General features: G+C 56.7%; 8 protein-coding genes and 1 non-coding gene across 9 annotated transcripts; 5 read left to right on the top strand and 4 right to left on the bottom strand.

Moving 5' to 3' along the window:
* Positions 1–1,970: 1,970 nt before the first annotated feature.
* On the bottom strand, positions 1,971–4,790 carry YME2 (mitochondrial escape protein 2; the record flags this gene model as incomplete). The annotated part of the gene is made up of 2 exons (XM_066777656.1): positions 1,971–4,309; positions 4,601–4,790. 2 exons carry the CDS (start codon positions 4,788–4,790, stop codon positions 1,971–1,973), a joined length of 2,529 nt encoding a protein of 842 aa, XP_066631751.1.
* A 368-nt stretch (positions 4,791–5,158) lies between these two features.
* On the top strand, positions 5,159–5,872 carry BET1 (protein transport protein bet1; the record flags this gene model as incomplete). The annotated part of the gene is made up of 3 exons (XM_066777655.1): positions 5,159–5,169; positions 5,231–5,564; positions 5,666–5,872. The coding sequence occupies 3 exons, from the start codon at positions 5,159–5,161 to the stop codon at positions 5,870–5,872; spliced, it is 552 nt and encodes a 183-aa protein (XP_066631750.1).
* Positions 5,873–6,353: 481 nt separating this feature from the next.
* Positions 6,354–7,615, bottom strand: SLS55_006223 (uncharacterized protein; the record flags this gene model as incomplete). Its single annotated transcript, XM_066777654.1, has 3 exons — positions 6,354–6,358; positions 6,417–7,365; positions 7,610–7,615. 3 exons carry the CDS (start codon positions 7,613–7,615, stop codon positions 6,354–6,356), a joined length of 960 nt encoding a protein of 319 aa, XP_066631749.1.
* Positions 7,616–10,010: 2,395 nt separating this feature from the next.
* Positions 10,011–12,058, bottom strand: SLS55_006222 (uncharacterized protein; the record flags this gene model as incomplete). The annotated part of the gene is made up of 3 exons (XM_066777653.1): positions 10,011–11,095; positions 11,148–11,985; positions 12,038–12,058. 3 exons carry the CDS (start codon positions 12,056–12,058, stop codon positions 10,011–10,013), a joined length of 1,944 nt encoding a protein of 647 aa, XP_066631748.1.
* Positions 12,059–12,548: 490 nt separating this feature from the next.
* SLS55_006221 (uncharacterized protein) lies at positions 12,549–13,999 on the top strand (the record flags this gene model as incomplete). Its single annotated transcript, XM_066777652.1, has 7 exons — positions 12,549–12,734; positions 12,785–12,867; positions 12,920–13,064; positions 13,117–13,152; positions 13,202–13,727; positions 13,785–13,925; positions 13,989–13,999. 7 exons carry the CDS (start codon positions 12,549–12,551, stop codon positions 13,997–13,999), a joined length of 1,128 nt encoding a protein of 375 aa, XP_066631747.1.
* Positions 14,000–14,639: 640 nt separating this feature from the next.
* SLS55_006220 lies at positions 14,640–14,740 on the top strand. Its single transcript has one exon. It is a non-coding gene; the product is annotated as a tRNA-Glu (tRNA).
* Positions 14,741–15,038: 298 nt separating this feature from the next.
* Positions 15,039–15,911, bottom strand: SLS55_006219 (uncharacterized protein; the record flags this gene model as incomplete). The annotated part of the gene is made up of 3 exons (XM_066777651.1): positions 15,039–15,087; positions 15,141–15,630; positions 15,683–15,911. 3 exons carry the CDS (start codon positions 15,909–15,911, stop codon positions 15,039–15,041), a joined length of 768 nt encoding a protein of 255 aa, XP_066631746.1.
* Positions 15,912–17,240: 1,329 nt separating this feature from the next.
* On the top strand, positions 17,241–19,979 carry SLS55_006218 (uncharacterized protein; the record flags this gene model as incomplete). Its single annotated transcript, XM_066777650.1, has 5 exons — positions 17,241–17,267; positions 17,362–18,340; positions 18,989–19,024; positions 19,247–19,669; positions 19,759–19,979. The coding sequence occupies 5 exons, from the start codon at positions 17,241–17,243 to the stop codon at positions 19,977–19,979; spliced, it is 1,686 nt and encodes a 561-aa protein (XP_066631745.1).
* An 845-nt stretch (positions 19,980–20,824) lies between these two features.
* Positions 20,825–21,688, top strand: SLS55_006217 (uncharacterized protein; the record flags this gene model as incomplete). Its single annotated transcript, XM_066777649.1, has 1 exon — positions 20,825–21,688. The coding sequence occupies one exon, from the start codon at positions 20,825–20,827 to the stop codon at positions 21,686–21,688; it is 864 nt and encodes a 287-aa protein (XP_066631744.1).
* Positions 21,689–23,013: the final 1,325 nt, after the last annotated feature.

Raw genomic sequence — 23,013 nt, 5'->3', positions numbered from 1 at the left:
AGGGTGCGGATGGGCAGGTGGTGGGGATTAGGGAGAGGTCGTCGAGGGTCAGACGGACTGAACTGCAACCGGACGAAAGTTTAAAGGAAGGTGTCAAGACTTCAGTCGGAGAACGTGGCGCAGGTCGTAGGTTTAAAGGTGGCTAGCGAGCAAGGGGGACGAGGCCTTGCGGACAGAATTTTTGTGTCCTCATGCATTAGGGCGATGGGAAACCAAGTTGCGCTGGGGACAGGATGACGACAGTGGTGCTGCAGGGCAAAGGCTCTGCCTTGTTTTGCTAGGATGTCATCTCGTCCCACGCGCAGAACATCCCGGAGCGCCCGCGCAGGCGGCATGCAAGCCACAGCGCGACCACTGGGCGACGGCCGGGCCGCCTGGGAGCAGCGCCCCCAGCTGCCATTGGCGAAGACCGGGGGGCCGGATGACCTCGGCCATGCTCAGCGAGGCTTGTTCTGGCGCGCGGCAGCTGAAATGGGATGGAGGTGGGTTCCCAGCGGATGGACCCGGCGGGTTGGTGTTGATGAAAGCGCAACGGCGTCATGGGCAGTTGCCGTTACGCGTGCGGAGGCCAAAGCGCTTGCGTCATCGCTGCATCCGTGCCTCGGACCGCCCCCGGTGGACATGGGATCCCCATACTCGAAACTCTCTCTGCATGCAGTTGTCGTCGCGGGGCTTTTTCGATTTGGGTGGCCCGCCTCGTGGTGGTGTCCGCTTCTGCTTCTGGCATGCAGATGCTGGCCGCTATTTAGGCCGCCTCCCATCCCTCCAACGCCTGTCCCTACTAGCTCATCACAAGGCCTTCGAGTCTTTCTTCGTTACCTGCATGGAACCGCAGCACAGCAGCAGTCGGCAGCTTGGGGGAAACTAGGCAAGAAGCTATGGCCTTACACTTGCATTACCCAGCCACTGCTCGCCTGATCGTCGCCTTCTGGGACACGGGCCGCATTAGTCTAGGTGGTCTAGAACCTGGTGGCGGGATGCCTACGTACTGCGCCTCAAGCAGCCACCGCTGTTCTTCTCCTCCGCATGGTGGGGGATGGCGATGAATGTCTTTTCGGGTTCCTTGGCGACTAAAAGACCACCTGTTTCTGCTCGATCCGAAGTCCCTTCATCTCCAGTCGCGATCCGGAATTTCAGTCAAAAGGAAACGTCTGGTCAGGTGTCACGGTGTCTGCACGAGGTTGGTGGAACCACACTTTTTGCTTGGAAATGCTGTCCCAAGGAATCTGGAATAAATTGGCATTTTGCACGTTCCAGGAAGCCGGAGCCTTGCATCAACGCTTCACGCAAATTAGACTTTTGCCGCCATAATAAGAGTGGTCATTGTTCCTACCATCATACACGTGCCATATCTACTAGTACATCGAATTATATACATTCCGTAAGCCCAACCTCTCACCATCATCCCAGCCAGCCCCACCCGCTTTACCTCGGCCCCTCAAGCCTGTCGCCAACCAATGAGTCGACCCCGCGTCGACATTCTTCGACGAGCCTCCAACGTCTGATCCACAGCCTCGATCCACCTCGATCCTTTTTCAGTCATGGGGAGAGACGGAGAGTCAATCAAAGCCGGTCTCGATCCAACTCAATCCCTAATGAAGGGTGGGAGAGTCAGGAGAGTCCGTCAACGAAAGTCTCAATCCATATCGATCCATTCATGAAGAAAAGAAGAGCTGGAGAGTTCCATGGAGAGTTCGAGGCTCAAGCCTTGTGAAAAATGGATGAGAGGGACTCCAATCGGTAGATGTGCAAGAGGTCTTTTTTTGAACCAGTGCCGGTGAGTGGTAATTCCGCGGGGATGAGGTGAAGTCTCGTTTTATGTCGCTTTCGTAGGAGTGGGGGTCGGGGTAGTGTTGCCGGTTCATCAGAAAAAGTCATGAGTGTGTACGATGTTGCGGGATGTGTGGTTCGTGTCGTGACGGTCTTCTTTCCCCCTCTTCCTTGTTGTTTGTCAATCAGACATCATGTTCTCAAAAATCACGCTGTAGTATCCTCTTCAACTCTGCGCTCTCCATCTCGTACTTTTCCACCTTTGCTTGGCTGGTTTGCACTTTGCTCAGCAGCCATTTGATTCTAGATCCGAGCTCCCACGGTTGCTTTGGAAGCGTTCCCAACAGCTTCAGCTCCGCCTCGTACTTGTCGATGCTCTGAGTCTCGATCTTGGTCTGTTCCGCTAGGATTGCAAGATCCAGCTTGGCCTTGAGGACGTGATCTCCTGTGAGCATTTTGAAGGCAGACTGGTAGACGGGCTTTCCAGGTTTGATACTGTGCGGGCGTCCGTTGCTCGAAACAATCGTGATGAGCTCGGCCTGTTCCAGTGCCTGAAGGACGTGTTCGCCGCCCTTCTTGAAAGTATCTGCTAGCAATATGCCGTTGTAGCGTAGTGTTTCCTGCGCAGCTAGCTGCTTGATCAGGAGCCACGCTTGCTCAGGCGTCCATTTCCGGTCCGCGTCGTACTGGCCGACAAGATACATCTTGAGGATTTCGGATGCAGACTGTTCGATAATTTGCTGAACCGCGTTTCTCGGGCTCTCACCAGTCTTGATTCGTCTCGCAAGGAATTCCAGATCGGTAAGGCGACCACCAAGAGCACCGATGCAGTCGTCTAGCTCGGCGATGTCTTTCCGGCGTTGAGATGGCGTCAGCTTGCTCTCCTCATCACCATGGCTGTCTTTCTTGAAGTGGTGACCCTTGCCGTCATCATCGTCGGCATCGAGATGTTTGATGACGAAACGCTTCGCAACTTCAGGCGAGCAATCGCTGAGCGAGATTTGCCTGAAGACCCGGTCCGGTAGAGCCCTGCTCAACGACTTGGAGAACGACACGTCGTGCGTTAAGAAGATCACATGAGCAACGTTGGCGGTTGTCAGGCCAGCGGCCCAATCGGCAATCTTGTCGTAAACGAGGGTGTCGTCCTGGCTCTTGTGAAGGTAGTTGTCCACCACCACGACTGGGCGCTTCTCCGGGTGCACCTCGAGCCAGTCATCGTCGCTGAGAGTTGCGTCCTTGTCGCTGTTTTCGCGATGATGGAGTGCAATCTGCTTGAGAGCTGTGGCCGTATTGTTGAGGATTTTACTGAGCTGGCCATCAAGCGTCTCTGAGAAACCGGTCTTGACACCAGCAGCTCCCTGTGCTGCCAGATCGATCATCCCACTGACACTGTTCATCCAAGAGAACACAGGCCGATACCCGACCTCGGCAGCTGCGGCGTTGATTGTCGAGCTGTCGCTGCGGGCTTCCTGGATTGGCTTGCAGTCGATAATTAGTTTGTGCTTCCTGTCCTTGAGCGCCTGGTCCAAGACAAGCTCCTTCTTCCCAGATCCACGAGGACCTTGCACGATGATGAAGGTGTCGGTGGATTCCATCAGCCACGCTTGCAGTTGTTCGATGTTGGGTTTCCGATCGTCCCAAATGGCTTCCATTCCTGCGTCCTCTTCATGTTTGCGTCGGAACGACAAGATGTCTGTAGCCTGGGATCTGAACCAATTGTAGATTTTGTTGTCCTCGAAGCTGAAGGACCGATTCACGTGAGCTTTGATAAAGAACGTTCGAATGGGATCAAAGACGGTGACAGTGATGGTACCAAGGATGGCAATCACCGCAGGAATAACGATTCTCGGGTGACCGAGAATCCAATCACGGAACCAGTGGCCCTTGCCCTTGGCCTCGTACGTGAGACGTAGTAACGTCCCGGCCTTCCCACCCCCTTCAGCTTCTGGGATCTTGACACCATGCAGACAATTCTTGGCCATGATGGCACGACGGGCTAGTGTGAAATCCAGGTATGCAAATTTGGGAATGATCTTTGAGTCCGGCGGTTGGGTGACGATGTCCTTGAGTTTTCCGTAGGGTCTGAAGATGCTGTAAAGCTGCTCTGGAGAGAGCTCGGCAGGTTCGGTGCCCACCTCTGCAGGCAGGAACTCAACCATCAGGCGTTGACTGGGCAGACGATACAGATCTTCGACCCACGGGCGACCTCGGACAAGCCTCGCGCGCATGCGCTGGAAGGGATTCCACCATGGCTTGATCTGAGTCTTCTTCAGGTGGTCCCGAATCTCAGTCTCGATGCTCTTCGGGTTGACGGACGGGTCATGTCTAATCTTCACGAACGCGCCGCCCTCCTTGAGGCGGGGAAGCACCTCTTCGACGGTGATCTTGGCTTTGCTTAGGATCGGCGAGTTTTTCAGGACCATGACAGGATCAGCAGCGGCAACGGTTGGGCTCTTCAGCCGCTTCATCAACTCGGGGAACTGCTTCTCGGTGGAGAAGGGGAAACGGAGCAGCCATTGCAGCTTGAGAGGGAACACATCTGAATGGCGTTAGCACTTGAAACATCAACATCAAGGTTGCTGGCGGGGAATAATCGGGAGGGAAGCCAGGCGGGAATGCGGGGCCCGTGACATGGATGTTCCCTCGAGCAGACGGGGAGCAAACGCCGGGTACGAGGTCAGTTCACTCATGGTTGCAGCATGGCGCAAGAGCAGTTGAAGCGTCGACAGGGACCAACACGTCCGGAAGAAGCTCCAACCCTCCAACCACGCTACAGCCCTGGGTGAAGCGAGCTTGTAATCCCGGCACAAAGTAGACAAAGGCGACTTACGATCAAAGAAGAGAACAGCCTGGTTCAGGTCCTGGTTGATGTGGCCGGATTTGTTCTCGCCGGCCTCGAGAGTGGATTTGACGCGCGCCTTGGGAGTGTAGGAGATGCATCGCTGCTGGACGGCAGCAACGCAGCCGAAGCTCGACGGCTGCAGCCTGAGACCCAGGCCTAGCCTCGAAACGCTGCTCATGAAGTTCTGATAAACTTAAACTCGTTGCGGCAGCGCAGACATATTTATCGCCCAGCGAGAGGGGGTGTTGTTGTCGGTGCGTTCGTAAAGGACCTTGCGCTCGACGTCTCACGGTGCAACGCGCGGTGGTGGGCCTTCGGTGGAGATATTGAGTTGGCAGAACGGACCAGCCACAAGCTTTCCCGTTCGGCCGCCCTCACGTCACACGCAATCACGTGCGCTGCTGATCCCACGCCGCCGGGCCGGGCAGCTGCGCCTGTGGCCGCTGTCGCCCGCCGCACAAACTTTCCCCAGACAGATCGTTGCCGCTTCAACATCCAGCTTCCACCCTTCGACTCCTTTCACCGGCTCCACCACCCCTCTCCACAATGTCTTCAAGGTGCGTCTGTCCGCCAGAGACCCCTGACGCTCTCTGCTGACCCTTTCTGTAAATCCCGCAGGTTTAGCTCGAATCTCCACCAGCGCGACGCCCGTTCCCAGCTTTTCTCTCCCTACGACCAGCGCAAGGCCTCGCCGTCGCCGCACTCGCGCCCCACGAGCAGGTCACCGGCTGGTGCAGGCTACGGTTTCCCGGGCGCGGGCGCCAGTGCCACCAGCGCTGGCCCCGCCTTTTCGGCCTATCCTGGCGCCTCCAACCCCCCGAGTCAGAGCAGCTATCGGAGCGCAACGCCCAACACCCGCGGCCAGTACAGCGATGCCGTGCTGAGCGAGCTGGAGAGCCAGAACGATGAGGAACTGAATGGCATGAGCGCCAAGGTCAAGATGCTGAAAGACGTAAGTGCTGCCGTCTGCCGGCGTCCGTGGGGGAACCAGCAGATGCGGACGTGGGTTTGCTGTGTGTGGTAGCTCGCTGCTGACGCCCGGGCTCAACGCAGATCACAACGGCCATCGGCGACGAAATCCGCGATTCGACCGCGCTCGCCGAGAAGATGAACGATTCGTTCGATAACACCCGTGTGCGCCTCCGTGGTACAATGAATCGCATGCTCCGCATGGCCGAACGCACTGGCGTTGGCTGGAGGGTCTGGTTGGCCTTCTTCGCCGCTGTCATCGTTCTGTTTTGGTATGTCTGGCTGTTCTAAAACGCATATGTGATGACGGTTGGATGGGCTAGGAGGTTGGACTTCGCTGTGGATACTCTTGTTGATGTGCATGGCTTACGGAAAGCATCATGACCATGGTCCGTATGGTGGTGGCCACATTCTACAAAAGCATGGCGTTGGGGTGCGTATTCTGTTACGAAAAGAGTCTTTAGAGCATGCAGGACAGGCGCAGCTCATTTAACATTATTTAATCTAGAATAGTCTTTGTAATCATATACACTTCTACTTCATTGATGAGCCACCAACGCCTCGCTGAAAGTATAGACCCTAATGTTTTCGCGCAAGCCGGACTACCGGGGGCCCCTTCGCCAATTTGGCCGCGGGGGAGGCTGCATCCAGGAGGGAGAGCCCCGTCCGAGCCCACGTCCTGCGTTCGGACTGCTCTCGAGGAAGGATGATTCGTCTCCTAAAAGAGAGCTCGGACCATCGCTGTGGAAGCTACCCCTCAGTGGCCGACGATTTAAACTGAAGGCGGGCACACCCGCAGCCTGGCGCGCTCCTCCCGCACCACCGCCAAACATACCAGCGTTCTCAAAGCGGCTCAGTGCAGCTACTCCCCGTCTGCTCGACCTTAAGCGGGTGCTACGGGTGCTTGCGTTGAAGCTGCTGCTGTGCAAGTCTTCCTCGGTTATGTCTTCGATCTCCGTGTCGGTATGCTCATATTCGCCAGCCTCGGGGACATCGTCGTCCAAGTCACGTTCGTCCTGAAGGTCTCCGGCCATTTCTGCCTCTTCCCGAGCGACCCATTGCTGCGCGTTCTCCACGTCGTTGTGATCTTCTCCAAGTAGGCTGGCGTCTCCGTACATGCTTTCTTCGTTGAACGTAACGTCTTGCGTCACATCGCCGGTCACTTCTTCTTCGGTTACTGCCTCCTCTTCATCCTCGTCCTCAATGTTCTCATCATCCTCGTCCTCTTCCTCGTCATCTTCATCGTCGTCTTCCTCTTCCTCGCTGCCCTCGCTGCCCTCGCCGAGGCTGCCCTCCGGTATGTCGGCGTCCATGTCGGGCACTTCAGCATCCAGATCGCCATCGCCCTCGTCCTCGCCTTCGTCACCTTCTCTCTCGTCGGCCAATCCCCTCTCGATCATATCCCTTCGTCTTGCCTCCTCCTCTTCCTGCTCCTGCGCATTCGCCAGTTCCATCATAGCCGCCTCTCGCCTCGCTAGTATTTCCTGTTCCTCGCGCTCCGCCGCTTCATCCATGGCAGCCTGATATGTCTTGGCAATGCCCGGCGGGCGGATCCAACCGGCACCGAAGCGGCGCACATTCAGCTTACGCTGCTCGATGGTGTTCTCATCGTGCAGCAGCGAGGCCAGCGCGGAGGAGCGCGGGCCCTGGTTGTTTCGGCGATGCAGTTGGTGGTGCGCAGCGCCGTTCAGACCGTCAGGCGGTTGGTTCGGAGTCGAGGCATTGGTTGGCGATGGAGGATTAGCCCGTAAGTGAGGCGACGAGTAGTGCCATATCGAATGGTCCTAATAGCGTGCTCCTGTTAGCGCGCTGGCAGCACCGACAATGCTGACTGAGAGAGCATCGTACGTCGTGGGGAACGATGAGAGGAAGCGACAGCATATCCTAGACGGCGCAGAGCTATAGGCGCGTGACAGGAGCTCGGACGGGGCGTTGTGTGCGAATAGAGGTCTGCCGACGGCCGTGTGTCTACAGCTGCGGCGAAGACAGAGTTCTCCGGAGCTGTTGCCGCGTGACGCAGGGACGCACGGGCATCGGTTGAAGCTTGGACGGTGTCCTTAAAGTCGCCTTTGGGCGGCAGATCAGCGCACGGGGGTGTCGACGCATTCCAGAAGGCGTGTGTGATTGGGCAGGCGCTCGGTACAATTTCCCGACATCCGCTGCTGTTCTCTTTGCAGCAAGGTGCGCGCGCGAGGCGGCTGCTCAGGAGAACCGTGCCGGAGGAAACGCAAGGGCAACGGCGCCCTTCTCCACATCACGCGCAAATTTGGGCAAGCGCCAATGCCTGCAGCTCATTCCATCCCTCGCCGCGCGCCGACGCCAACCCCCGCAGGGCCCAGCTCCAGGCCGCCGCCCTCTCCCGCGCACTAAAACACGTCTATTGCGGGCTCATTCCAGCGCCAGCCTTGCAACGCCTGCTCATTCTCCGGTAGCCACCAGAGGCAGCCATGGCTGTGACTATAACTAGCAAGCGATGCTCCTAGCTCATTCGAGCATTGAGGCCACCCCTGAATTCTCGACAACTCAAGCAGCCCAGAGCACAAGCACGCCAGCATCCCGGACGTGCATCCTGCATATCATAATCTTGAACAAGTAGCCACAAGACCCTCACCGGGCGCCCACCGCCTTCTCCAGTGAAGTGCTCGCATAATCTCCACAATTAAAACAATTCAAATGCCACCGCGTCCCCGCTCCACCTCATCTTCCACTGCTGCCACCCTCCTGCTCATAGCCTCCACGCTGCTCCTCCAGCTTGATCTCATCCACGCCCTCCCCGCGCCGCCACGTCCCTCCTCAACAACCACACCCACAACCGACCTCCTCCTCCCCACTACACTAACTACACCAACACCACCTTTCCCACCCACTTACGCCAACCATGTCCTCCTCCTCAACGACCAAGGCCGGCGCCGCCCAAAACAAGTCGCCCTTCCGTTCGGGCATCCTGGTCCCGCTCGCGCTGCTCGGTTTCTTCCTGACGCTGCTGATGTCGCCGCTGCTGCTGGCGATGCACGAGCAACCGGTGCAGCCCAAGGCGCAGCCGGAAGCCTAGGTCGTCGCGTAAAGAAGGTGACGCTGCGCCGGACGCGCACCGTCACGCTGCCCGTCGTCCTCGCCGCCGCCGCCACCTCCGCCGCCACCACTGCCGCCGTCACCATTACGTCCGTTGTTGAAGAAGTCAGAAAGGAAAAGGAAGAAGAAAAGGATACAGAATTATCGACGCCACCATTGCTACTACCGCCGCCGCCCACGACACCGACGCTGTTGATGCTGCCGATGCCGGAAAAGACACTGTTGCTGCTGGATTCCACCGCTGCTGCTGCTGCCGCTGCCACCTCCGCCGCCACGCCCTCGATCAATCCAATCGCCTACGGCGACGACGCATACAGCGGGCGAGAGAAAACACAAGGCGCATCGCAATCGCTCCACGGAAGCGAGCTGGGCACTACGCCAGCCAATGCTCCCCAGAACCGCCAACACGCGTTCCAGCAATCCCTGGCGCGCGGCGACGATGGCGGCAGCCGCGGCAGCAACAGCATCAATGGTGGCCACGGCCCGAAAAGGCAAGAGATGCACAGGGGCTCCGGCAGCAACGACGGTGCAATTGGCATCGTTGGCGCGAGCGGTGGAGCATCATCTGCATCAGTCATAGAGCCGGTCAGCGGTGGGGCGCCGCCGGGGGCGGTGACGACGGAAAGGGAAGAAATCGACATCACCAGGAGCAAAAAAAGCCCCGGCCAACAACAACAAAACGACGAAAAGAAGAACAGCAACAACAAAAACAGCGACGGACTCAATAACGGTGGTGGTGGTGGTGGTGGTGGCGGCGACGGCGACGGCGGTAGCAACGGTATCAATCGGCTGTGGAAGGATGAGATGTGAATTCACACACCCCGTTCTTGCACGGCAGAGGGGTGTGGTTCGACGACGATGGGGCGAGGGTGTTGTTTTCACTATCACGGTTGTCACGACTCTTTTTTTATGCATCTTGCATGTATTATTTACACCTTCTGTTTCGGGAAAAGGGAGAGGTGCGAGGTCTAACACTAGTCTCGTATCCCGAGGTGGTTTGGTGGTTTCTTTTGCTGCTGCGCTTTCGCGCACGCACCCTCTTCCCACGTCGTTTTTGTCACGAACGGCGGACACGAGTATTCTGCATTGTAATGTTAGTCTCCATCGAAGAAAAGCGATAAAGGTAGGCGTCGGCCATGCACATGGCAGCAGTCGCAAAAAGTCTTCAAAGCACTTGATCTTCCCTACGCTCTGTTTGAAAGTGAGATATCTGTCTTCAATTCGTACTGAAACTTCACATCATCTGAAGCACGGCAGTTTCATGGTTGATCATGCATTCATGTTCGCGTGTCATCTCTTTTTGTCTACCTCGTTATGCCCCGTGGTATGTGAATGGTAAAATTTGTGACATTTACCCTCATTTCTTCTTTTTCGTCTTGTCCACAACCTCGACCCACCCCTTCGGCACGCCCCTCTTCTCCAGCGCCTTCAGCACCACTTCCTTCTGCGGCCCTTGCACCATGACCTCCATGACCGGGTTCCGCGGCGAGCTGCCGACCTTCTGCTCGACGCTCGTGCTGCTCGCGCACGCCTTGCGCAGCTCGTCCGCGAGCACCTGCGGGTTGATAAAGTACGGCTCGACGCCACTCGTCTTCGTGACCGTCTTATTGCCGCTGCGCGTCTCCAGCGTGATGTTGACCTTGGGCGCGGCGCCCGCCTTGGGCTTCACAGACGCCGAAGCCGCAGCGACCGTCTCGTCGTTCCGCAAGATGGTGTAAAAGGGCGCGCACGACGCCAGCACGCGGTCGACGAGCGCATCGCGCGGCGCCGCGCCCTTGGCCAGAACCTCCTTGTCTGTACGTGCGGAGCCGTCGAAGACGGCGTTGGCGAGGATTGGGTCGAGCGTGACCATGCGCTTGTTGGTCGGCGAGACGAGCTTCTCCGCCTCAATGTACGCAGTGACGATGGGCCGCAGCTCCGCCGCCGTGAACAGTCCGCGCGCGTCGGCGTTGGCGGCCGTGAAGAGCGGCGCCAGCTTCTCTTTCGGCCGGAAGAGCTCGACCTTCTTGAGCTTCTGGCCGATTGACGTATCCTCGCCGTTGGGACCGGCGGTCGCCGTGGCTGTGGTGCCCCGACCGGCGCTGGCGCCACCCGCGGTGTCCTTCTTGGGGAGGCGGTAGGGCTTGAATTCCTTGAACGTTGAGTCGTTGAAGTCGATGTCGAGGATGACAACCTCATTACCATCGCGATCTTTGGATTTGACCAATCGTGCCTTGTCTAGGGACTTGATGAACTTCTTGATGTTTTTGAAGGATGTCTTCTTTATTTGGAGAGAGGCTGTTTGCTTGGGTGTGAATGCCGGGAGGAAAGGTTGAACGAGTGTAGCCATGACCGAAGACTGGGAAAGCGGAAAGGAGAGACCGTAGTTCGGCTCGTTCTTGTTGGACTCCATGTGGTGGTGAACTCCGTATATGAATGCTCTCTTGAATGCCTCGTCGATCTCTGCGCAATATTAGCTTCTGTCCTGCAGGTGACTGGTAGACGGTTGGGCTACCTTTGGTGGTCAACTCCTGGTCTTCTGCATACTCGAACTTCTCTTCCTTTGAAACCACCTCCCCATCCGCACCATCGGCTGGAACCTTAGGATCCAGCTGTACGCCGCCCTCTTCAACATCTTTCAGGTCTGTGCCTTCTAACTGGTCTGCCACTGCCTCGACCTCCGCATTCTCACCGTACCACCCCTCCAAATGCTCCGGCGGGGCTCCGCCCTCTTTTCCAGATGTGCTCCACGCCCATATCTCGTCGCCCGCCCAATGTACAGACCTCACGGCATGGCCCCTAGCGCCCTGCACCTGCTGCAGCGCACTGACGTCGATTTCGCACACGCCGACGGCGACGGGCACGGTCGGGTTCTCCAAGCTCGCCACGGCGACGACAGCGCCCTTCTTTGCCTTTTGGGGGAAGGGCGGGCCGTTCTGCAAGCCGGGCGTCATCAGGTCGGCGCCGCCCTGGATCTTCTCGACGACGAAGCCGGGCGTGTGCAGCAGTGGCACGATGCCCGGGTTGCGCCAGAGCGTGTAGACGGTCGGGTGCATCTTCTCGTCCAGGCGTATCCAGAGCACGCGGTTATCCTGGCTGCCGGCGGGGGCGCCGACGTAGACGGTGCCCGAGATTTTCTTGAGATCGGGGCCGGCGGTGGTTTGGAAGCGCGCCGACAGCGAGCCGTCGGGCAGCAGGGCGTTGCGCAGGTTCGTCAGGCCGGCCGTCGAGGCGGCCTTGTCGGCGGGGTCGACATCTGCGGGCGGTGGCGGCACTTGGAGGCCCAGGTCCGCGATGATCTGGTCGGCGAGCTTGCGGCGCTCGGAGTTTTTGATGGGCGCGAGCGGTTTGATCTGGATTGGTTTAGCTGAGAGGGGCGGGGGCGCGAACGGGGCATTGGCGCACGTTCGGCTTCTTCTTGAACATGGCGGGCGACGGCGGGCGTGTTTTCTTTTTGGTGGAGAATGGACGAGGTGCACTGTGTTGTTAGTGAGGGGCACGGACAGGCGAGTCGTCCGGCTGCGATGACGTCTTGCTCTCTCCCCCGCACCCGACACTGCCGACCTGTGACCAGGGTCTGAGTCTGAGCTCTAGAAAATAAAATGCTTACGCCTAGTATCCGCCCGTCTCAAGTGCCATCAGCGACGTTTAATCTTAGAGCCGGTTTAAGGTTTGGGGGATTGGTCGGTCCCTGGTTCCGGTGTATCGTGGGCCTCGGCCGTCATGACGCTTACACAGTAGTCACGTAGTCCTCTGTCGCTCCACCCACTAGTTACTCCCGCCACCGAGGCTCCCACCGCAAATGCGGGGAGACTCCCTGGCCGAGTGGCTTTCGCGGGGATGCCCTATATAAGAATGGGTCGCATCTGTTCTCCGCACTTCTCTCGACTTGATTCCCACACATCTTTTCACCATCATGGCGGACCAGCAGAGCTCAGCCGGTCAGCGACTGACCCAAATCAAAGACTTCCTCACTATGAACAAAACGGCCACTACCATCCCGTTCGACCCGAACTCTACCAAGTTTCCCACGAGAAAAGAACTCCCGAGAATCGAGGGCGCACCCAAGGACGCCGCCTGGGTTTGGGGAGAGAACGACTTTGTTAGTTCGCCCGAAGCAGTATATCCAGTGTGCTAACTCACGGGCAACAGATCGGTCGGCTGAACCTCCTTACCCCAGCCCGCGTGGCCGCTGCTTCGAAGGAAATCCGCACCGGCGAAATCGTTCCAGTGAAGTGAGAATCCAGTTCCAGCTGCGGGGAAGTACAAGCTGACCTCGGAAACAAGCTTGCCTCTGGATGTTCCCGAAGTGCCAGCGTTCCATCGCCAACCGTTCAAGCATGAGATCACGACCCTCGCCGAAAACGTCGCCTACGACGACGTCTACTCACTGAACACTCAGTCCGGAACCCAATGGGATGGCTTCCGCCACGTATGATGTCTCCGCCAAGTCCCTTCCCCGCTCCTCTACTTACCACTTGCAGTTCTCTTGGGTCGAGACAGGTACCTTCTACAATAACGTAAGCTACCACCACGTCCTTTCCGGATACCCGAACTCACGGCCCGTAGACTAAAGGCACCGAAATCGTCACCCCCACTGGCACCAATGCGAGCCACAAGTGCAGCATCCACCATTGGGCCGAACACGGCATCGCCGGCCGAGGCGTCCTCCTCGACTACCGAGGCTACGCAAAGAGGAAGGGCATCTCGTACGACCCGTACGACCATTATCCAATCAGCTTCGAGGTAACTATGTCCATCTCTTCACTGCCTTGTCTCACTGACCGTAACCACCAGGAACTCTACCAATGCGGCAAAGACCAGGGCATCGACATCCGCCCCGCGGCCCAAGGTGGGGACATCAAGATCGGCGACATGCTCTTCGTCCGCAGCGGATGGGTCGAAGCCCACAACTCGAAGTCCCCTGACGAGCGCAACGCCCTCGCCGCGCGGCCGCATCAGTTCGGCATCAACGACGGGCAGAGGTGGGCAGGCTTGAGTCAGGAGGAGAGGATGATTGATTGGCTGCACGACTGCTACTTCGCCACTGCCGGTGGAGATGCTCCCGCATTCGAGGCGTGGCCGTCGCATGAAGGTTGGCTTGCCAGTTTCTTCTTTCTATCGCTGCAAACGAGGCTGACTTGAAGTGTAGCGCATTACCTTCACGAATACCTTTTGGCCTTGTGGGGCATGCCGATTGGAGAGATGTTGGACCTGGAGAAGCTGGCGCAGAAGTGCAGAGAGCAGAATCGGTGGTTCTTCTTCTTCTCCAGCGCCCCGGCGAACTGCCCTGGTAAGCTATTCCCCGTGCCAGGCGTGATTATCCGTCTCCTGACAAGATGCTAGGTGGTGTAAGCAGCCATGTGAATGGACAAGCGATCCTTTGAAGTGTCATTCGATTCCATGCGACAAATTTGGCCATGTATAGGTTGATCCAAGTGCTTCATATCCCCACGAGCGAGTTCTGTGACTGTTTGAATGTACGGAGATCAAGCATGCTTGCCCACGCCACTGGTTCACGAAAGGGATAATGGAATGTATTGTAGGGTTCGCATTTTTTTCAAGTTCCGTCAATGTAGCAGGCTGTCTTTTACCTCAATTGATCCGACATGAAGTTCGAGTCAAGGGATTCCACCTGACTAAGACTAGCTGCCACGGCGGGTGACAAAAAGAAGTTGCACCCCCGCGTTTACTCTTCACAAACACTACAAGATGGTGTAGGCAGTTGAATACAAGATCCGGACGTAAATATGTGCATTTGAAACCTACATTTACGTCCGGATTTTGTATTCAACTACCCATCCGATGAGAGAATTTTTTATGAGGTAGATGCGGGTAGGCAATTTCTTTTATCACCGACGTGCTGCCACTGAGCTGATTCCTGCATCCATCCCCCATTCCATTCATCTTGACAGTGGATGAGAAAACTAGAACTATATAAAGCATCTCCTCGAATTTCCTTTCACCAACTGAGAGAGTTACTCGGGTTTCCGAGTAGACCATCACATCCGTTGTGGTCTAGGGGCTAGGATTTGCCGCTCTCAGTCCTCGAGAGTCATCTCACTTACAAGTGCCGGCAAGGCCCGGGTTCGATTCCCGGCGACGGAATATCTCTTTTTGCCCTTGGTTACAGTCATCTATAGCGTCTGGTGGTGTTCTGTTGGGGTGCGGAGTTTTTTTTTGGGTCAGGCGGGCGGTGGGGCGGATGTAGCGTCAGATTTGATTGGGCGAAGGGATGCGTGTCGATAAGCCTTTTTGCTTCGCCGTGTGCCGTGCTTAGCAACTGCTCAAGCCTCGAGAAGAAAGCAACGAAGAAAAGGGGCGACGGATGGAAGATGCCATCTGGAGGCTGACTAATTTGTGCCAACGAACGCCGCTAACCAATAGCGGCAATAGCTGTGACCCGTCAGGAGGTACTGGTGCTACCAATGAAGACGACCTGGACCGAAGCAAACCTGAGTTGGGTGTCAGTGGAAGGTGCAAAGGGATCGATTGAAGGAGAACCCACGCTGCTGTAGCGGCAAAGATCTCCGCAGGCCGGGCAGTCGTCAAGAGCGCAAGAGCAAGGGAGAAGATGGCGGAGAAGGCCAGGGCGGCGAAGATTCTTGCAAGGAGGTCCTGGATGTGGTAGAGGGTGACGACGGCAGCACCGGGAATGATTGAGGAAGCGACGACGCTCAGCACTCTAGAGGCCGTGCTGTAGGATCCGTCGTCCCACTCCACCAAGCCGGCCTCTTCATCCATCTTCTTCGGCCGGTGAAGCCCTTGACGGTGTAACCAAGGCACCAGCGTTTCGGACATGTACTTTGTGAGGGTGTCGTGCTGCCGGCTTGACAGGGCAACCAGATCCCGCTGCTCCTGCCAGGGACGAGCTTCCACCCCGAGCAGGAAGTTGTCGCCGCCCTGCTCCTGCCTCAACCAGCCATTCAACACGTGTAGGTCGTACTTGTTCGCTTTTTCAAGCTTGTTGATCTTTGCTTGCTGTAGAAGCGCTTCGTCTAGATCGCATTGGTCAAAGGCAAGCCAATCCGTCTCATGCTCCAAACTCACTGTATTCTTTCAGTTTCCGCCGCAGTTTCAACACAAGCTGTCTTTGTTCATCATCGGGCTCGCCTGGATCGGGACTCATCAACTTCAGAGCCTCGACATCAAAAGGGCGCCCGTCCTCCCGGTCCATCTCAGCTATCACATCCAGCTCACGTTCAAGATCCAACAGCTCGGCCTGCATGTACAGCAGATTCCGCGCATTGAGGACTGCGAAGCGTTTGAACAGAGCCATTCCTCGGTGTGGTCCCATTATGGCTGCCAGTTTCGGATATCCCTGGGGACCGCATACTTGTATCGTGGTATTGGACACCCCGTCCTGGGAAGAAGTACTTGACGAGGGGTCCATTTTCGAATGGTTGGCCACAAGAAGTTGAATTGTTGTGCGAAGAGCTGGGCAACTTGGGTGTTTTCAGCCTCGCTGCCACGATTGGACTTGGCCGCGGAGCGCGTACCGAAGCCTGCATAACGCGAGGCTGTCTGCGCAGCCCCCGTTCTCTCTGCACCTCTGGTGTGTACCGGGATATCGACCCCGCACTACCGCATCACTTCCCACCTCTCCGACCTGCTCCGTCGCATAACACAGCCGCTAGGTTTTCTGGAATGTTGCGCCACTAGGCTCTCGCGCAGTAAGCAGTACGAGCAGTCAGGATAAACATGGGCTTGACGGACGTGTCGTATTAGCCAAACCGGTGCGCCCCGCATACGCGCTGCATGCAGTTGCTGCGAACGTGGCCGCGTCTCAATCGTAGGCCGGAGGCTGGGGCGCCCGCATGCAACTGTCTGCAGCCCAAGCCCTCGGGCGTCGAACAGCAAGCGGGCTATGCATCAGCCTGTGAATGACGAAGCTGAGCAGAGCCTCTTTCTGTTTGGGTTCTGAAGCCGGATGACCGAGGAAACGAGTCCGTCGTCACGCCCCTCCATCCATCGCCGTATCACCTCCATCAGTCTTTGCGAGGCCCATACCATTCGTGCCAATGCGGGTAAAGCCTCGATCTAAGGGACGTCTCGATCGGGCCACTGTCCCCCAGAAACGGTCCGACGTGTCAAGTGAGTCAACAAGGCTTCGCGCAGCCGCCGTTGGCTCCGCGTGCCCCACCATACACCTAGTAAGAGGATGAACCTCTGTTGATTCCTGATTTAGGCTACCAAACAGTATCGAGCGAACGATGGCCCGGTTTCTTCAGCCCCGGAAAAGTAATGCCCGCCGCTTGAGCCACTTCAATCTCATCGTTGGCCGCTAAACGACTCCAGATCTTCCGTATAAAGACATCCGATGGGTCACTTCGTGTTTATGTTGTCGTCGAGCCTGGGGAGCGCTCATCCAGATGCCTGTAAGCTCTTCTCATCTACACCGAACCTGGGATTCCGCAGCTGAGTTGCGTCGCAGGATGATCACGACTTACTCAGGTCGGGCAACGACTCGCTCCGATGTTCGGTGCAGACAGAATGAGCATGCCATTATCTATACTACGCCCCTGCCACCAAGACCCCTTCGAGGAGAAGACAAACTCCGGCAATCTATTGGTGCGGAAGCGGAGGGACAGGCACAATGCTTTTCACCATGCACACGACTCAACTACGGTCAAGAGTATGATGTGGCACATACCGAGCACGTATGTTCTCTGGCACACGTCCTCAAACGGGATCTTTCCGTTTTCCGAGCCGACTATCTCAAAGTCCAGGGAAGAGTCGAGGGACCCAGCATCACCTCGGACGAGCCTCTGCGAAGCTTCAGTCCATCGCACGATGACTCGGTGGACGCCATAACGATTGATCCCTCGGATAACTTGTCGTTGGCCCGTGAGGACGAAGCAGCCAATGCTGTACAGTTCTGGGATCAGAATAATAGCCCTCACGAGACCCTCCATCTCCCTCTAACTAGTGAAGCTGATCAAAATGACACCACCCAGATCGTCAACCAACTAGAGGAAGAAGGTGGCACAGTAGATGCCGACGATAGGGGTTTCCCTGATAACTTGAACCTGGACACTCCGCAGAGGCATATTGAATCAGCCGAGCAAGATACCCCTCCCCTTCTCGAACGGAATGAAGATGAGGGAGAATCTGAACTTCGCAACCTGGCTCCAGAGGACCCTGCTGAGCAGCACGGCATTTCAGTGGTCGACGATACTGACCTCGTTGCAATCGAATCTCCAGTCACCAGCAAAGACGTTGACGTCTCTACTGTTGACGAAAAATATCCTCTTGACCAAGGGGCTGATCCGGGGCTGGATAATCTCACTTTAGATGTTTCTGGCACAGAAGACCTTGATGACCCTGTATACCACCATGATAGGTCCTCAAATCCATCGTCGGGTCCTTGTGACCTAGATTACAACCTCGACGGGCCCGTTGAGCAGGTTGGCTTTATCCAAGACGAAGCAAACGCGGAAGTCGATAGCATGTGTCGTACTCCTGATGAGGCTGAGGATATCGAGCCCTCAGAGCCCTTCATACAAGCGTCTTCACACAGCCCTCTAAGAGACCAGTCACTGTCCACCCCCTTGGAAGCAGGTCATCAGACTATCATCGAATCCCTGTACCGCATCAAAACTCAGTCAACACCGTCAGCCTCTCCGGGCACGCACACGCACCCCAGACCCGATTTGTGGGCCGAATGGTTCCAGCTTGCTCCTCATGAGATCCGAGCATGTCCGCACGGTAATTACACGACACCAGAAGGCCGCGAGTCTTTTCATACAACTACCACTGAGGAGAAATCGGAGGGATCGCTGTCACCTGAGCTAGCCGACCTCAGTGCATCAATCGAACTTACGGCTTCGTACCATACGTCCGCGACAGGTGTAGAGACAGATCCAGCGAGTAAGGTTCACGGAGAAATGCACGAATATGAAGTCACGGCATCTGAAAGTGGGTCTCCGACGACAGCACACGATGTGAGTGCGGACTCCTTCTCGCTGGACAGCAACGAACAGGGCTTGAACGCGCCCGAGCTTGCCCGGTCTTCGCCCATGATATCTGAACCCTCGCTTCCATCGACTCCGATTTCGCCTTTATCAACAGCATCGCACCCAGTCTTGAATCTACCACCATCCCCGGTCCCTTCTCCGAAATTGACTCCCACCCCACCACCGCCACGATCTTATCCTCCCGAGCCCGATCCGGTGCCCCCACGCCGAAACACACAACGTGATAGAACTCAAGAACAGGGGCAAGGAAGTTACACCCCCCAGTCCAGGCAAAATGCCCCTCGTCAACCCTCAAGATACCCATATCCGCCCCCGCAGCAGTACTACACTCCCACACCACCCGCCTTTCCCATGCCCGGGGCTTTTCCTGACACGCCAGGATCTTCAATGTACGGCGGCTACTGGTCAAGCAATGGTATATACCAACAGATGCCACAGCTATACCCAGCAAATCCACACCCACCAACACCCCACCCTGCCTACTTCGGCCTTCAAGGACCCACACCCAACTCCTACGCATCAACCCCCTATCACCCAACATACTCTACCCGCTCCGACCAACATCACCGTTACCAGCAGCAGCAGCAGCAGCAGCAGCAGCATCACCACGCCGTGACACCTCGTCCGGAAACCCCAGAGCCGAGCGAAGTAACCGACTCGTCCTCATCCTCCGCCGCCGAGTTCGAGAAAGAAGTCTACTTCTACAGCGCAGGCCGCGCCGACAAGACGCTCCTCTACGCGCTCCTCGACACGGGCGCGGACCGCAACTTCATCCGGCTGGACAAGGCGGAGGCGGCCGGGCTCGAGCTGCGGCCGTGCACACACCTCAACTTCTGGGCAGGTGACGGCTCGGTGGTGCGGCCCAAGTACATCGCCCGCGGAGCGCGGTGGCGCTTCGTGCACAAGGGCGGCGGCATCATCTGGACCGACGAGTTCGTCGTGCTCGAGCACATGCCACGCGACGTCATTCTGGGCAACGGCGTCATCGTGAAGCGCTCGTTTCTGCTGTCGAACGAGACGTTGTGCGTGCTCGGGCTGCAGGCGTTGACGTTGACGAAAGGTGAGCTGTCGACTGGCTTTCTTTTCTTCCTCTTCCCTCCCCGCCAATGCTGTGGTAGAGAATGATGTTGGTGGCTAACTTTATGATAGAGGAAAGAAGGAAGAGGGAGGAAGAGGAGAGGCGGAAGCGGTTGGGTGACCAGGAGAGGATCAAGCAGCAGAACTTAGAGACTCGTCAACAGATCATAGAAAAAAGGCAGAAGAAGAAGCTCCTACAGCCGAAGCCGGAAGACAACAAGGACACGGAAGACGAATGGTACGACTGTGAAGAGGACTCAAGCATTGTTGCCACTGTTGGAAGCCGACCTTGAGTTGCTGGTAAGTTTTGTTTTTCAATTTCCTTCCGCTTTTTTTTGGGGGCTCTACGCACGGATACGAAAGGGGATAAAAGGGACCAGGTCATAGAGTTTTGGTTTCATGCTCAAGTGGGATACTGTAAACGAGCTTCAAACAGTGCTAAAGCAGTGAGAGGTGGAAAGAGTAATCTGTCTTTGTAGCACACTTCAAATGATGATTTGATTGGTAGTAGAAAGGAATTGATGAGGTCGCTGTTCCACGAGAATCTGACATGCGAAGTTATCCAAATATTACAGACTGCGAAGGGTAGTTGAAGAATTCATCGGCATGCGATGGGTATGATTCTGCTAAAACACTCGTCACCCGACGGAGGCTTCGACGACCCACCAACCCCTTCTTCATAAAGGCGCAAGGCTTTAACGTTAAGCAAAGCGAAGATACGTATCGACCTCAGACCTTGCGAGCATTCCATCATCAGCGGATAGAGTTGTAAGTGGTATTCTCTTAGCTCACCCTCTATGTTGCGCAAATCCCAAACAGCCCGCCCGCCCATATGAGCCGGGTTGCTACCTATCATCAGCATCGGCATCACTTGCTAATTATTTCTGTTATGATATCTCCGGCAAAAGTGCGTCGCTCCGTTCCACGGTTCATTGCTGTCAGATGAGCCCAGGGTCCACCCACACAGGCAGAACTGAAATCGCCACTACAGCCATGACCTACAAGTAGCCCTTGCAAAATCAAAATCACCACAGCACCGCAGAATTTACTCTCTTGCTTACGCATATCTACGCTCGCCGCCTTCTCCACAAAACACATCCGTTGTCGCCGCCAACCACCACAAAGCTTCCAATCCAACATGGATCACCTCACCGACGAGCTCGAGCGCATGGCCACCAACATCGCCCAATACGATGGCGACGAACGCGGCTCCGAAATTCCACTCGACAGCATCGGCGGCGAGCCACCTGCCAAACACGCCGTCCTCGGCCCGGCGCGCTCTGCTCAACGACCCGTCGAAGGCACCACCAGGAGACTCCAGAAGCCAAAAGCCAAATACATCATGAAACTGGGCGGACCGTTGTCGACCCCATCTCAGATCCAAGCCGCCGCGGCCCTGCCCGATCCCCCCGCCCTCATCCAAGGCGAAGCCGACGACGGCGCCGGGGCGAGCTTCTGCCGCCTCTCGCAGCAAGCCGTGTCACGGCTCGAGGCCTGGCTGTCCGCCGCCGGCATCCCGAACCACAAGCGGCCGGCTTTCGTACGCCTCTCAGAGGCGGAGAAAGAGCTCTGCCCGCACTCGCCGCACCCGACGCTCGGCGTCGACGCCACGCTCCCGCACCACCGCCCGGACAGCGACACCGCCACGTACCGCCCGCTGCAGGACGAGTATCCGGTGTGGTACTTCTTCTACGGGACGCTGGCGGATCCGGACAAGCTGGCGAGCCTCTTCGCGCTGGCCGAGGAGTGCAACAGGCCCGTCCTGCCCCGTGCTGTCGTTCGAGGTGCTACCATTGGAACTTGGGCCGGGAAATACAAAGCCCTCGTCGACGGGCCGGGGAAAGTCGACGGATGGGCGTACAAAGTCATGAACAAGGAGCAAGAGGACATCCTGCGGGCGTATGAGACTGAGAAGTACGAGGTGGTGAGGTGTAGGATCGAGATGGAGGGCGGGGACGTTATGGGATGCACTTTCCGCTTCGTTGATCCGGAGTCACTTTAGGGCTCTTAGTAAACGCGAGGCAGTTTTGGATTCGCTTGGCTACATCAGCAGACTTTCAAGTATTCAACACAGAGGGGATGGGGGTTTCATTCAAATATCATCTTAGAGAAACGAGGGATGTTACCAGATCCATCATCTTGACAATGCACGATGTGTGATAAAATGGCTTACATACTTCACGTGTTAACGGTCTCCCTACTGCCGCCGGGCGTGTGGAGTTGAAGCAAGCATCCGGACGCATATTCGGCAGACATCTTAGAGATACGAGGGATGTTAGCAGATCCGTCATCTTGACCATGCACAGCGTGTGACAAAGTGGCTTATATACTTCACGGGCTAACGGTGCAACGTCTCCTTACTGCCACCAGGCGTGTGGAGTTGAAGCAAACATCCGGACGCATATTCGGCAGAAGCAACGAAACCACCGTCCCGACGACGGCTTCAACTCCTGCTCATTGAGCCTGCCGAGAGACTGTTACAAAGCTGATGGAGCCGACCTCGTATCCAACCGTACATCCCTTCCACGTACAGGTTCTTAAATCGAACTTCCATTCGTATTCATTTCTTATTCAGTCTTCATCCTACAAAATCAAGAAAGAGAGATAAGATAGAGGGAGCGCGCAGGAGCAGGGAAAAAAAAAAAAAGGGACAAGAACGCCGCTCATCTTTACCAACACGGTCATTACGCCATTACCCACCCCATCCATCCGAAAGAAGAGAGAGAACCTTCCTCATTCAACCCCTCAACCATCCTATCTCTGCTAAACGACGAATGCTCCTCGATACTCAAAGGGGTGGGGGAAAAAGAGGGAGAAAATGACTGTTTTCCCCTATATCCTTCCTTGCAGCCTTCCCATCGTAGACCATGCGGATGATACAACAACAAATGCTAATCTCGCCCTTGCTTCCCCTTCGCGGTTCTTCCACTCACCAATTTTCCAAAGAAAGGACCGAAGAAGAGAACAAAAACAAAAAAAAAGATATGTGAAGAAGCGCTTTTACCTCTCATGACTCCACGCCCTATGGCTCCCGCCGGCTGCCGCAGCCCCCAACCCGGCCATGAAGGCCGCGCTGCCAGCACCGGAAGTAGCGCCGCCACCGCCAGGCGTCCCGCTACCGCTACCGCTCCCACCGCTCTGCCCACCACCACCACCACCACCGCCGCCGCCGCCATGTCCATGCCCACTACCAACACCACCACTAGTACCACCACCAAGCCCCAACCCCTCAATCAGCTTCCCCACCTGCTCCGTCGCCGTCTTCGCCCTCTCTCTGACGTCCAGCTCCGCGTCGCTGAGGCACAGCCGCACCCTCTCCTCGACGCC

The sequence above is a fragment of the Diplodia seriata genome (genome assembly GCF_021436955.1).
Source record: "Diplodia seriata strain FDS-637 chromosome Unknown scaffold_6, whole genome shotgun sequence".
NCBI classification, from domain to species: domain Eukaryota; kingdom Fungi; phylum Ascomycota; class Dothideomycetes; order Botryosphaeriales; family Botryosphaeriaceae; genus Diplodia; species Diplodia seriata.
This window is presented reverse-complemented; position numbering and strand designations above follow the sequence as displayed.